Genomic DNA, 15,391 nt, shown 5'->3' with positions numbered 1-15,391 from the left:
TAGGTATGTGTATTGGTGGGGCGTTGGACAGCTACATGGTTAAATAGAAGGTTGGGTGGATAGGTAGTTGGTCAGGCGGCTGCATTTGTAGGTATATGTATGTCTGGATAAATGGAAAGTTGATAGCTGCAGAGAAAAGGAGGTGGGTGGCATAACAGATGTGAAGCGCGAGGTCTGGGTTGGTAACCAGATAAGTAGGCAGGAAGATGGTGGATGGATGGGTCAAAAAGTGGATGAACAGGTATTTAAATTGCTGAATATTGGGATAAGTAGAAGGCTGGACAGATAGGTGGATGTGTATACCAGTAGGTACATGGTTAGTTAGGTAGGTAGATGATCTGCAGGTTGTTGCATCTATAGAGATAGGTGGTTGGGTGGATGAGTAGTTGGCAGAAGGGATGATGGGAAGGGGGTTTATTTGTTGTCTGCGCATCTCAAGTAGAAATTCTGTACAAGGTTATAGAAACCAGGGGTCGGCAGGGTTAGAAGGAGACTGCCTAGCAGAGGCGTGTAGTGTGAAACCATGGACTCATTTGAAAAAAGAAATCTAGAAAAGGGTCGATGTATAGGGTCCTTTGCTGCATTTTGAACCAGTCTGGCTGAGGGCTGTAAGGTGATGTGCACATGGATGCTCAGGCCTTGCCCATACTTAAAAATCCCACTAGACCTGCAGGGCAAATTCCTTGGTTTGTATACTCGATCTAAGAGAAATGCGTTCGCCCCAAGGTGATGGTTGACAAAGTATTTTGCAGTGCTTTCTGGAAAATAGTGAATGTCAACATAAGCACACTTCATATTTGGTTCATTGCGGCCACCTAAAAGCCAGCCATACATAGTGAAACTTGTATTGGCTATTTACTGCAAAATGTTTGCTTGCTGTAAATGTCAAATAAAAGTTTCAAGCATTTCCATAATAGCCAGCAAAGTCGAGTACCATGCAAATGGTACTGGCCCTTCATAAAATATCCTCGTCAATGCAAGTTTTCTAGTAGATTACTGATGCTGGAAGATTAAATAGGGCATGTGTGTGCACATGCATGGTTGCATGTGTCTATCTTCCTGTACTTTTCCCAGGATTAAGAAGTAGCTCAAGGAGGAGGCTACTGTAGCAGTTCAGCTTTCCCGAGACCCAAGTGTTAACCCACATCTTTGCAGAGTGGAATTTAAGGCGGGGAAGATTTTGAGCAGGTGGTAGAAGGCAGAGGTGCAGCCGATGTGATGATGGTGGAAAGTCTGACTTCACAATTAAAACAAACCCAAGAGTGGTGTCCATCAGTGAAAGGTAAAGGTGACCGTATTGGAAGGAAACGTGCAATATATATAGGCAAGCAGCAGCTATACAGTTTCGGACAGCAGAGAGAGAGATGTTCACACGCGCTTGGAAGGAGTCTTTAAAAGATAGAAGAAAAGGATGAGGTGGGTGTTATAATTGTAGAGAAATAGATGAAAATGTTTTCCACCTGCAAGGCTAAAAACCTTGGGGTCATCTTCGACTGCACTCTCTCTCTCCTCACATCTCTGACGTCTCTAAAACATCACACTACCAGCTGCACCTCCTCAGAGGTATTCTTCCCTTCCTCTCCTTCCCCCAGAAGCTCACTGTCTCCAGAGCTCTGGTTCTCTCTAGGCTGGACTACTGCAACAGCCTCGTTTTAAATCTACCCGATTCTACTCCCCGCCCTCTGCAACTCATCCAGAACAGGACTGCAAGACTTGTCATTGGTCTCAAGCCCGGGGATTGTATCTCTCCGGGACTGCAATCTCTGCACTGGCTTCCAGTGGCTGCGAGGATTAAGTTCAAAACCCTCTGCATTGTCCACCAGGCCTTCTGGGGCCTAGAGCCTCAATACCTCCAACTCTCTCTTCCTAAATATCTTCCTTCTCGAGCTGTTCGCTCATCAGCCTCCAAATGCCTCGGTGTCAGTCGCTTCTCCAGGCAACAAGTTGGTGGTAGATCTCTTTCTTCGGCTGGGGCATCCCTCTGGAATAGCCTCCCTGCCTCCTTGAAACTTGAGGAGAACTATCTCAGGTTCCAGAAGCACCTCAAGACCTTCCTCTTTGCTTCTGCTTTCTCTCCTCCTCTCCCCTGCTGATCTACTGACTTGAACCCCTGACTGAAAATGCACTGGTCACCTGGCTACCCTCTGATCGCGGGCCTAGGTTCCCTCCCCCACCAGATGAACACCTGCACTGCCTCCTCCAGCTCTTGACACTTGTTGTCTGCACTTACACCTGCACTTGCCACTTGCTGGCCGCACTTTTACCTATTGTTTATTTATTTTATTTATTCTTTACTGTTGATCCTATGTATTACACTGCCCCCTCTCCCTTCCCCCTACACTTACCCTTTCCCTCTCCCCTGCATGCATTTGCGCGATCTCAATGTCACCTGGCCTAGTAAGATCATTGTCTATGTCTCCCTCTGTTCTCCCTCCGTTGCCTAGTCGCGCCTTGAAACACTTATGTATAGGCGCGTTTTAAATGCCATATCATAGCACACTGTATGCAGGGAAAATAGATTTTTGTGGCTGCAGATGTTTTAGCCTATGACTGCCATGATCTCTCACCATGACTATACTGGCTACTTATTATAATAATTGTTCTTTTATAATGCGCTTCATACCAATGAGTGGTTTCTATGCATGGGATTGGGATTCGAACCTGTGTTCCGCTGCGCTGTCTTGGTTCCAAGACAAGCGCGTTGCCCCTGAGCTAAAACAATTGGAGATTTGCAGGTTGCCTCCCTTTGGCCTAGAACATAGCCTTGGTGGGTTGGCCATTGGAAATGAAGTGGAGATGAAAGAGCTCCAGGACAAAAGAACACAGGGCAAGGTAGGAGCACCAGGAGGGTGGAAAGCCATTTTGACGCACTTGTCGAGACTATATGTCAGGGATATCAGTATGGAAGACAGATGGAGATCAAGGAGGAGGATGGAGGAGCGATGGCTGTACAAGGCAGATGTTATGACATTGGCTATATGGTTGAGTGCAGTCAATAGGGAGTGCCTCCAGCAGAAGTCCAAAAGCTGAGTATTGATCAGGTTGATGGTGTAGTTGTGTTGTGGCCGTGTTTTGGGGAGATGGTGAACTAAAAGATGCATCCGTAGGTTAATGTATAGGTCTGTAGTTGAAATGGCAGGTGGGCTAGTGGGTGCGTTCTAGGAAGGGTGAATGGGCAGGTATGTAGATCGGTGGGTAGAGCCGCTCTGACACTGCACTTTATATCCCCATTGAGATTCCCTGTGAATTGAGGGCCCAGTCGTTTTAGTCGTGCCTCCCATTGACATCACTTGCTCTGAGAGACCCAGATACTGCAAGCGTTTTACCCTAAGCTCACTCGTCCTGGGGGGGGTGGGCATGAGATCTCCAGCTACTGGGGGAGGGTCCCCTATGCTGCAGGCAGTGGACGTGCAGCCCGCTTGGCGGCGGGAGGAGGGGGCGCAGTCTATGACGGGTGGATTAAAATTCAGGGCGGCACACAAGGCTGATGATTATATTTTGGGGAGAGTTAATTGATGGAAGGCGAGCGCAGACGTAGCTCCGCTGTTCGCCGCCTTCTTGAATCCCAATCAGGAATTATGATTAAAGACAGCAAGAGAAGACCGAGCCTTGGTGAATTGCAGTCTTCTCCAGTCAGCTCGGCCACCGCCACCCCCCCCCCCCTCCCCTCCAGCCTGCGCACCTCCCCTCTCGCCCCCTCCTCCGTTCCCGTCATTCACACATGATTGGCTTCAACCTTTCAAGTGAAGAAGTCTATGTCTCCCATTATAATTCAAGGCCAGCGGAGTTTTTCTAATTAAAGTGTATGAAAACAATTCCGCCGTCGTCTCACCCCTGGGCCCAGCGCTGGTGGCGCCTCTGACAGTGTCAGGGCTAAAAACCCTCCGCTTGCTCGCGCGCAGGTCAAAGAGGGCTATTCAGGCGTTTGTGTGTTTTTGTGTTCATGCTGCGCCTTGTTTATGCGCAATTGCATTCTGTCAGGTTATGAGGATACAGCCGGGTCTCACCAGCACCCATCATACAATTTCATCGCCGTCCTTGAGGCCCTCTTTCTTCCACCCAAGTGGTAGGCGGCCCAGGAGCTGTCCTTAAGAGCACGACTCCTTTCTGAAATTATACACCTCCTGGACCCTCTTTTCTTTTACTCCGTGTCCTCTCTTTTCCATTTCAGGCACTTTAAATTCTTCACGGCTCTCATTTCCCGTTCCATGTGTGGAAAACCCACCAAGGCCTGCTTCCCCTGAAATTATGGAATCTGAAGCCCTGAATTCAAAATGGAAAACACAAAACTTCAAATCCCAGAACACCCCGCCCCCTCTAATCCCCTCCGCACCGAACTGGGGAACTTGGGAGATCTGCGAATGTCGCCCTTCCTGTCTCCGATTACTGCACCCTCCCCATGTTCTCCCCATTCATCCTATGCCCATTTCCTTGACTTTTCTGCATTTTCTACATCTCCTTATTTGTCATGTTAGTTTCTCTTTCTTGTCCTCTTACCCCGCCTAACGTCACCATCTCACTTTTCTCCATCTTTCTCCCCCCTCCCGCTCTTTACTTTCTTTCTCTCGCTTCCTGCCACTCTTTCCTTCACCAAGTTCTCCTTCTGTTCTGTGTTTTGCCTGGTCTTTTCCTTCCCTCCCTTCTCTGTTCGCATTGAATCTGTCCATGTCCAGCCCACCCACCTCTTTCCTGTCGTGCTTTGCCGCTTCCTTCTTTTTTAATATCAGGCTCCTCTCCATTAAGCACATTCTTCATCTTCTTGTCTGGAATTCTCTCACCTTCATGATGCCCCTCACCATTCTATGGACCTCAGCACCCCCCCACACCCCCATTTTTTCTGCCCTTCTGTCTTTTCATCCTCTCCAGTCTCCCACTTTCCTCTACTGTACCTTCCTTCTGATGTCCTCATAATCCCACTTCCTTCTCGTGCCCCACGTTCACTACTCTTTCCTCCTTCACCTGCCTATTGCTGCCCCTCGCCATCTCATCTTCCCGACCTTACCCCATCCTCCTAGCCAACCTTGTTTCCTCTTTTGCACTGTTTTCCTTCTCTTTTCCTCTACTTTCACTCCCCCAGATACTTCTTGCTTCAACCCTTCCTTGCCCCGTCTTTCACTTGATTTTCTTGTCTTCTTTTACTTTACTCGCTCCCTTTTTCACTTCTCTTACTCCTCTCGCCCACTCAACTGTTTCCCTCGCCCCTATCCCCCCCCCCCCCTGCCACCACCCAACCCTCTCTAGCGTGAGCGCACACCGAGAACAGCTTGACAGGGCCTCCCTGCTCCAGTTCCGCGTGCGCCTTTTCTCTGGATCGGATTTAATTAGGGGCTGTATTACCGTTTCAGCAGTTTGAGGTGAGAGCCTTTCAACTTATCCACTTAATTGGCGGCGCAAGAAGTTTTCACAGCTCTGCGACAAAACATAGTCAGCGATCAAAGTCAAGATTGCACACAAAGGAAAAATATTAATAATGAAATCACTATCCAAGTGTGTACCGTTAATTATACCCAGGACTGAAGAGGGATGCGCCTCCAAAGCAGGCACCTGCGCAGGGTTGGCGCCTCAGTTTTCCCGGGGAGGGTGGGGGTCTCACATAGGGGACATGATGTGCGAAGTACCCGAAGTATTTTGCAAGTTAAATGCTGCATCAAAGAGAACTCCATCGAATTTTTATTTATTTATGAGTGTTCTCTCTGGCTTTCTAGGTAACAACACCGGAAAAGATGATGCCAAGCAGTATGTTTTTACCTGTGGGCCCGACGACTGATCGAAGCAGCGCGGGGACAGTCACTAACATGGACGAAGAGGAGAAGGCGCCTGGTTAGTCACATGCATCTTACGTCAATGTTGCTATTCATGTAGTAGTAGTAGTTTGTCATTTATACAGCACCTTTATCCCATTAGGATGGCCTCCACGTGCTTGTGGGTGAACGCCCTCATGGACCAGAGTCCAAGTACGCAGGTTGCTAGAGTGAGTAGAATGCGATTGTGCATTAGGCCGAGATAGGGGTTTTGGTGGGTTGGCGTGCTCCACTAAGCAACCCAATATGGTGAGGCACATGTGCTGGGGCAGGTCAGGAGAATCTGAGAGTGCAAGATATTTGCCATGTGGCCTCCTTGACCGAAATTTGTTGTAGATCAAGCTGCATTCTAGTGCCAGCGATTCGTTATGTGCCCAGCTAGACCAAATGTTGTCATAGGGTGTAGCTGCAGGCTGATGGCTGTTTTGCTTTGTGTATTATAGTGTGGTATGGGTGCAAGTGTGTGTGTGCGTGGGTAACTGTGCCTGTGGCAGGTGTCCTCATAATGGTGTTTGATTACATACCTTGGTGCTTCGCTTGATGCTTTGCATTTTATGTTGCTGAGCGAATCCGAGTTGTCCCGACTGTGCTGAGAGGTGTACTTTACGTTGCAGTGGAAAATATTCTGGATGTAAATGAAACTGTGACAGAGGCGTATGATGCTGTGAAGAGAGAGAGGGGTGGGAACTGGAGGGTTTGGAGAAACTTTAGGTTGCCGCAGGGAATAACCATATTTTGCAGGCGTTTCTGAAGGAGAGGTAGTCTTGATTGCGGCAGAAGTGTAGTGGAAGGTAGTTCCAGCTGGTGGGGGTTTGGACGGAGAAGGCGGATCGTTCCATTCTGGTGGAGTTGTATGGGGGGATCACGAAGAGGAGTGTAGAATCAGATCTAAGGTTTCTGGAAGATTTGCCTATGGATGCGTAGGTGGAAGTGGCAAGTTCTGGACATGGTATTGATGTGGTGAGAGAGATATATGTCTGAGTCCAGCATGCATCTACGACTCTTTAAAGAGGAGGAGGATGTGGGCGGGGCTCCTAGAGTGTGGCCATGTGGTGCACCACTTATTGAATTTTCTGTATGCGTTTTAGGGTGCAGCTGTTTGAATTAGCCAACTCAGTGGCATTTATTTCTTCAGCCGAGGAAACAAGAGGAGGACCGGTCTAGTCAGAATTTAAACATGTGTACTGCAGGTTGCACTCAGAAATCTGAAGTGGGCTTTCAAATAGCTGAGCTATCTTCCCTAAATTTACTCTATCCTTTTAGCAGAGCTATAATTTTATTGAGCTCAAACAAATTCGCACCTCTTATGCTTCCCCTTTTGTTTAAAGGAAACGGGCACAGCCTTATTTAGTTTTGGTTGACTTGGCTTGTGAGCACCTCAAGGATTAAAACCTATGTACCAATGATGGCTAGATTCTTTACATTTCAGAAAACATAAACTGCATTTCATTCTGGCACTATGTTCTTTGATGTGTGTCCTGCCACACTGCCAAAAGCGCAGACACTACACCTTTGCGTGCAGCTAGACTTGGAGGCAAGCTTGCTCCCTCCTGCATCTTTGATCCTCCACATCTCTTTCCTGCTGCAATTGTTGAGTTTTCTCCACCCGAACTAGGGTCACTCACATGTGTTTGCGTGTGTTATATGTGTGTGTCATTTGCCCCTTGCACTGCATTGGTCACTACTCCTTACTAATTCTTTCTTTTCCTATGAATTGCTCATATTACTTCCTGTCAGCACTCCCAGTTCATAGCATCTTTTCCCATAACCTGCTCCTACTGCCTCCACCTGTCACCGTTGCATGCTTCGACTGCCTGCTCCAACTTCTGTACCCTGCCCTCGTTACTTCTACCACCTGTCACCACTGCCAGATTCTACTTCCTGGCCCCATTCCTTCCCGTCAGTACTGCCTGTTCACATAGACATATCCTGTTCCCTGTTCCCTGCTCCTACTACCACTACAACTGTCTCTTATCACTACTGCCTGCTCTTTTTCCCTGATCCTTCTGATTTCTCTAGTCACTGTACTCCCTTTTGTGCCTTTTACCATTTATCCCTGCTCATAGTACAATCTTCTAGTCCCTGCTTACTCTATCACTAGTTTTTTCTAATGCCTGCTCTTTTTTGAATGTATGTCACTACTGCCTGCACCTGCAGCAGTGGATACATGGGCGATCTCCAGGAGCAAGCAATGGTGGAGCACACCATGCAAACCTTAGAATACACCCAGTGGATTGGAGGGACACAGTAGCTTAACGTCATAAATAATTTGATGAGGTCAGGACATATGGGTCTCCTCGCTCCTGTGCCTCAGGTTTTGGTGTTTGTACGGAGAATGTGTACACAAGCTTCAAAACTCCCAGCAAGGAAACCTATCATGCCTTTGCTGCTGTAAACATAAAAAAGCTATGTTGATAGGTTACTATACTACCCATTGAATTCAGTGGTATTACAAGATGTGGTGTAAGCTTGCCCTCTCTGACAGTGTTTACCAAAATGGCTCTTGTTTGTTTTCGTTTGCTCGGGCCCTTTTTACCTGTCTTCTCTACCACAACTTTTTAAATCTTGGGCATCTTCAGTAAGCAAATCTCCCCGGCCACCCCACATCCTCCCAATCTCTGCAGGCTCAATCACCAGACAATGTTTGAATCTCATGATTTTGGATAAGATCGGTAGACCCATACAGGGATTCGTCAATGCACAAGTATTAGGCCATGAGTGGCACAGCACCAGTGCTACAACATCCTGATTCGAAACAACCATTCTTGGTCACAGCGGGTGCATCACCGTTTGCTTTAGGAGCTATTCTTTCACAAGTACTCCCAGCTTCTGATCTTTTTCACCTTCCATTCTAGGAAATTCACCGTCTCTGAAATGCACCATACTATTATCGAACAGAAAAAATAACTATTGGCCATAAAGGATGACACCACCTTTTAGGCGCCAAATGGCCGTTACTGTATATAACGACCATCGTAACATTCAAGACCTAGCGTCCTTGAAATGTATCAACAGTCGCCAAGTACATTGGCATTTGTTTTTTGCAACCTACTACTTCACCGTTAAACATTGTGTGGCTCAGCCCATGGAAAAGCAGACACCCTGGCACACCATTCAGGGGGTGACGGGATACCTGTGTTCCCTGATAGCGATCTTCAGAAATCCAATGTAGTTTGCTTTAGTACTCCTTCGCCACCCTTGGTAACAACGATAAAAGAACTACGGTCCTATAACACCATCTGGGTAGTTGACGAGAGCTTCACAAATATGGCTTGTTTTGTCCCCTGCTCTAGTATACCCTCAGCCCGGTGTTGACTGATCTGTACTTCCTCCATGTATTCAGTCTTTTTGGTCTTCCTTCCATTATCATCACCGACCGAGGCTCACAATTTACTTCCGGCTTTTAGAAGGCTTTGACCTCGTTAATCGGTATTGACGTATGTTTCTCATCTACTTATCATCCGGAGACCGATGAGCAAACAGAGCGTGTGAATCAGATGCTCAAAAAATACCTCAATTGCCTGTGTTTGCAACATCAAAAATCATGGCAAAAAGTCTTGTGTACACCAGAATGTGATTACAACACTCCTCACACTAACAGAGGCTTTTCTACTTTTTTCCTTGTACGGTCAAAACCCACGCACTTTGCACAACAACCCTTCAACCCGCTGCTAATGCTTGTTATAGGGGCCTTCAATCCGATCATGCCCGAAAGCTTACCCGTTTGCATAGTGCACAACTATGTACACAACGCTTTGCTGATAGGCCTCGTCACACTGCTCCCATTTACAAACCATGGGACGAGGAGTGGCTGTCAACACGGTACCTTCACTTTCCTGGCTATCGTTAGCTGCTCTCATGTTTCCAGGGAACCTACAATGTAATGAAGTCCCTCAATCCAGTTTGTTATCGGTTGTCCATACCTACTTTTTGGCGAATTCACCCGGCCTTTCACACCTCTCTCCTAAAGCCCTGTCTTACTTCTCTATGTCATTCTGTTTCTCTTCCTCCTGTTTCTGTGGGCTCTGCTGACGAATACGAAGTACACAAAATCCTTGATTCCCATTCATGTAGAGGTCACCTTCAATATCTTGCTGACTGAAAGGGGTACGGCCCCGAGGAGAGGACGTGGGAACCCGTTATAATCATTCATGCACCCACATTTTTGACTCTGTTTCATTGTGCCCCTCCTGATCGCCCCCCGGGTCCTCGGGCATTGGGGAGGGGCTCCGTCATACACTTATCTTCTTGGCGTTCCTCAACCTCAGTCTCTGGATCACTGCACCACTTCCCTCAGCTACGTTACCACTCCGATGCGGCTCCCAGTGCTCCACACTACTTCTCTGCATTGTAGTGTTCCTGGTGTTGCCATGCGGACTGGCCGATGCCATTCGATGACAACGGGTGGCCCTTCCCCAATGTAGAGGCTAAGCTGCCACCTGATCCATTATATCTCAAATGACTCACAGTCACAGCAACCTGGATGTGAAGAACTATGCTATTTAAAGCACCGGCACTAGTCTTCCATGCTTCTCAGCTGTTTCAGCATTTGGCTACTGCATTTCCTGTTTCTTCTTGCTTCCTGGATTTGGGGACCTTGGCTATAGAATAATGGACTCCCTTTGGATTTATCCTGGATTGTGTTGTACTACTAGGATCTTTTGGTTCTTCAACTTTGCATATTCCTGGACATTTTGGATTCTGCACTGCTTTTGGATTGCTTTGTGTTTTGGTGTTGCATCAGGAACTTGGTGGACTCATCACAGCTCCTACTGGTACTCATTCCATCAATCCCTAGTTGTGTGCCCTCATGCCGCCCGGGATAGGTTGTCCTGCCAGTCCCGATGTCCTCGTGCCGTCGGGCTACCCTCCCCATCTTCATCAGCCTACTCTCTTATTAGGTATGTTATATACATCACGGGTGGGCTCTGATTGTAGATTCTGCTGTATCTGCAACTGATCTTGTATTATTTATTTACAGCTGCAGAGTGTCCTGCCGTGCAGTTCTTGCCTCATTTGCTGGCCAGTGAGTGCATTTAGCCCCTCTGGTTGGACAATGGGGAAAAAGGACTACTAAGTTCACCTGGGACCTCTGTACATGACATTTGGGTAGTCAAAATTGATGAAAGAAAACATTTTCTGAAATGTACCACTCCAAGGCTACGGTTGTGCTGCTTTCCAGTAGACTCTTTCTTGTTCTACTTTTCTTCCTTTTTGGCTCCTGAGCCCTGTATCTTCTTAGGTATATGTCACTGGGTAATTCAGAAGGATTTGCATCTCAAATTCACAGTTCTTTGTCCCACCAACTTGGCACTCTTTTCTACTAAGCATGGATTTCCTTTTAATTCGTTTCACTTCCAGGGTTCTTGACCCACTTATTCTCAAACTCTCATTGATTGGTCCTTGTGGGTGCGGGTCCCAGACACGAAATATTCTGAACGGCTTGTTTTAACCTCCTGCCAAGCAGTTGTCCTCTCATGGACTGTCTTGCTTACTCTCAGTGTCCCAGACCCTCTTATTCCTAATTACTTTAGGCTTTTATCTCTCATATGGATACAGGTCCCAGACTCGCAATGTAGCGTTCTAACAGCTTGGTTTACTCTCCTGTCAAACATATAATTCTTTCTGGTTTGTTTCTTTCACAGTTAGGGTCCTAGGCCCTCTTATTGTGTGATTCTCACATGGGTGTGGGTCCCAGACCCATGTTACATTATTATAACTGCTTGGTTCACTCTCGTGTCAAACATAAGATTCCTCTTTCTCTTAGTTTCTTTCAGGGTCCCAGACCCTCCTATACTTTGATTTCCTTATGGTGCGGGTCGCAGACACACAATCCCTTCTCAGGGTCCCAGCCCCTCGCACTCCAACGTCTGCTTTCACCCCTGGCTTCCCTGGACTTCTAGCACCTCTCGGGCAACACGCGTGCCTTCCGTGCAGGTACCAGCATTTCCCAAGCAGCTGCGTCCTTTCTCGAGACTCTGGTAGCGTCCGGGTCTGCAGCGGCTCGGCTGACGTCTGTCTCCTACCAGCTGCACATCCTCTCCCTCAGATGCTTTGCTGAGGCCTGGAATGCCCAGAGGTTTGACTCGGCAGTAGTCCAAGTAGTCTTTCCGTCCTGGACCACATTTGGGTTCTTCTCGCTACACATCTTCCCTTTTGGCTCTAGTCTGTTAACCTGTTGCACGTCTCCTCTCTCTCAGCATCTCAGCGGAGCGGACTTTAAACTCCTGCATTGGCTTGTTGTATTGGTTTGGGCCAATCACATACCATGGAAGGCTAGAGCGCACAGTGGTTCACTAGAGTGATCTCCGGGCCCCAGTCATCATCTTCTACACAATACTTGTTTTAGAACGATATGCAACATACTTTGTATTCTCTGGTGTTTTAGTCCTGTCAAGTATTTTAGGTTGACTGACTTGACAATAGAACACATTGGCTCTGTCTAGAGAGGGAGGGGGAAGGAGGATTTGCCATTGGAGAAGGGGTTGGGTGTATTGAGGTAGAGGTATACTGCATTCTCTGAGAATTGGCATCCGCAATCCCATAAGGGGCTTTCTTCCCCATGTGATCCTCTCTCAGTGCCCCAACCCCAGGATCTCGATTAAAATCTGGGCACTTAGTCCTAGAAGAAATGGGTGGATTCAGGGGAATAGCAAGGCAGAAAAAGCAGCTTTGAAAGCTATCACATGTAACGCCCCCTTTAATGCCAAGTATCATGGATGTGGGAAAGTGAAATGCTGGATGAAATAAGATGAGGAATAACAAAGAAAGAAAGGAGGCTCTGTGAAACAAAGGAATGGAGGGACAAAAAGGACATAACAGGTGGTATTCCTATGGGAACACTACTGCACAGCAAAACCAAAGAGGTGATGGCTGGAAGGTTTAGAATTAATCTTTGCTTTTGGCAACCCTCTAGACCATCGTTCTTCACCTGTCAAGCCATTACAAAAGGGGAAAGACCATATGCAAATCATGCTTGGTCCCACCCCAAAAGGTGTAGTCCAGCCCAAACTGCTTGGTCACATCCCTTCTTCACAAGACCAGAAGCATCCCCAGACATATTCCGGCCTTTTTGGGTCTTATCAGTGAGGCGTAGCTTGGGTCTCTAGGCCCAACAGGCACAGGAGCCACGTCTGGATATACCTGTCCACTCGGGGTGACAAAGCAAAATAAAAGAGGTGATGGAGGGAAGGTTTCGAATGAATCTTAACCTCTTGCTCACACTACTTCTCAGCCACCTGTGCCAAAGCTCCACACAAAAGTATTAAGGAGATTAGCAGATGTAGACCAGAGGGCAGAACAAGAAATAGCTCACGAGGAAAGGCACAACTTGCCTAAGCCTGGGGAAGACAAAAGAAAATGTAGAAATACAGCAGGCTGACGATGAGGATATGGCACCTCTGTCGAGGATGAACACGACCATATTACAAGAATGAAACGGTAGTGCCGTGGGATTTGTGTATTGGTTTCGGCGAGTTCTTAGGCAGAAAACGAGTTTGGGAGCCTATTTAAAGAACCAGCAACTTCTTGTTTCCTTTGTGGATCTTGTTTGACTGTAGGAAGGTGAGGCACGGCACATCCACACCAGGAGCTGGACAAAGAGAGAGATTTTGGAGGGGTTAAGCAGGATTTATTTTTCTTTGGGGTCTATGTGTGTTATTTGTAATTTGAAAGCTTTTTGGTTTTAGGTTGGAAACCCTTATTTTTGTTTTCTTAATTTGTGTGCCATGCTCAGGCAGTTTATTTGGGGATCCATTTCTTTTGTTTGTTAGGAAACCCTTTTCTTTTGTGTTGTGATTGTAATCTAAAAACGTTGTTACTTAAGGTGGGGAAATATTTGTTTTATTTTGGAACTCAGTTTATTTAGGGTGCCAATATCTCGTGATAGGAACACCCTTCATATATTAGTTGGGAAACTTTAATTTGGTTCTCTTCTTAGAGAAACAAAATGTGTATTTTTATTTTGTTTAGGGGAACCTCTAATTTATTGGGAAACATGGCAGGGGTGCAGAGGGAGGAATCTGATGTTGTGCTGTATGTCCAGGAGGACTAAAGCAATCTAGATCCAGTGGATGTGGACCTTTTATCCTCCTACTTGGAATCAGAGGGGGTGGCACAATTTATGAACATTCTTGGAATGAGGTGCACAGTCAATGTGCCTCCTCCAGCAGATGTTAGTGCTACAGAAGTTGTTGATGGGATTGGTTGTGATGAGGATGCTACTAGGGGGGTGATGGCGGGAATGGTGGTGACACTGACAGAGAGGCCGGAGAGGAGCCTTAGCCAGTGGCACAGCCAGTGCTGCAAGGGTCAGGGGTTAGACAGTACTGAAGAGGACAAGAAGTGGGGACCCAGTACTGCAGCGGTCAGGAGAAGGTATGAAGCCCAGTGATGGTTCAAGTAAGAGCCACGAGTTCCTCTGAAGGTATAGGGAGGCCAGGAAGACAGATCCCCTTTGCCCCCCTCCTCCTCGGAATGGGATCACTTTAGGGTGTATGATGGAGTTTCAGCATCAGATACTGAATCTGTGGAGTGCACCTTGTCCCCAAACACCATTAGGAGGAGCAAGATCTCTGCTACCCATTCACTGGGTACAACAGCCCCCCTGAACTACCTATGGTGCTGCCACCAGAATGTGTACGATACATTCAAACCACCCTAACCCCATTCCAGTGATGCAAAGACTGCTAAGGAAACCTCCTAGGAGAGCACAGGGGATCGACAATGCAGTAGCTGGAAGCACAGACCTGTCCCAGCATTGTGATGGTTCTGCTCATGCAATGATAGGTTAGGACATACCCAGAGAAGAGCCAGGCCAATCCCAGGTGCCATTCCAGGGAATCTGGGAGACCAGATCAATGACCCAGGTGGCAGCTTCTTGGGCATTGTTCCACAGCAGATTAGGACATTGTACCTAGTGTGCGGGCACATCTTCAGCCAGAAAGAATTGGTAGATGAGATGCTAATGGGCAGTAAACATCAGCATTTTGAAAAGCACAGGACCAAGCAATTTTGAAAAAGGCTACGTTTGTTGTGATGCTGTGGCAGAGGGGAACATTGTAAATAATGTTTGTTTTGTTTCTGCAGCAGGTCTATTTATGTTGTTGTTTCCCTTTCTCCTTTGCTCTCTAGAAAAAAAACAATCTAAATATGCAACAAAAAATCTGAAACCAAAATATCAATACACAAAAAATTACATTTTAAATTTTCTTAAATTTAGTTTGGTTTATTGTTTTGGGTGTTCAATAATAAACATCCAATTGAGGGTAGAAATGTGAAAACAAGTCGCCCTACTTCAGGTTTCAGGATGTAATTCTTTTGGATAGTGTTGGAATAATATGAGCTCACTGAGGCTTTAGTTTCTCTATCCCCTTTTCGATAACACCATTTGCTTGTCTAGTAAGTAAGCATGTAAATAGGGACAGTTATCTTTCCTAACACAACAGTCCCTAATAATTTAGGATGCTTGTGAGTCTACCCTATGGCAACAGTGTAGTATGCCTTGCTGAGATTCACTGATGATGTTTTGCAATGAGTTCCACCTTCTGAAGGTGCTCATTTCAGACTTGAGAGTGGTTCACCAAGCAACT

General features: G+C 46.9%; 1 protein-coding gene across 1 annotated transcript in view; it reads left to right on the top strand.

The window, feature by feature from the left end:
* The window catches only part of ZFHX3 (zinc finger homeobox 3), a 465,985-nt gene that overhangs the window by 416,082 nt on the left and 34,512 nt on the right, over positions 1-15,391 (top strand). The window contains exon 8 of the mRNA XM_069635510.1: positions 5,706-5,820. Coding sequence (XP_069491611.1) covers positions 5,706-5,820 — 115 coding nt within the window. The remainder of the gene's footprint in view (positions 1-5,705; positions 5,821-15,391) is intronic.

The sequence above is a fragment of the Ambystoma mexicanum genome, chromosome 1q (genome assembly GCF_040938575.1).
Source record: "Ambystoma mexicanum isolate Mex_15411 chromosome 1q, UKY_AmexF1_1, whole genome shotgun sequence".
Taxonomy (NCBI): Eukaryota; Metazoa; Chordata; class Amphibia; order Caudata; family Ambystomatidae; genus Ambystoma; species Ambystoma mexicanum.
The sequence above is the reverse complement of the archived record's forward strand: the minus strand, read 5'-3'. Positions and strand labels throughout refer to the sequence as shown.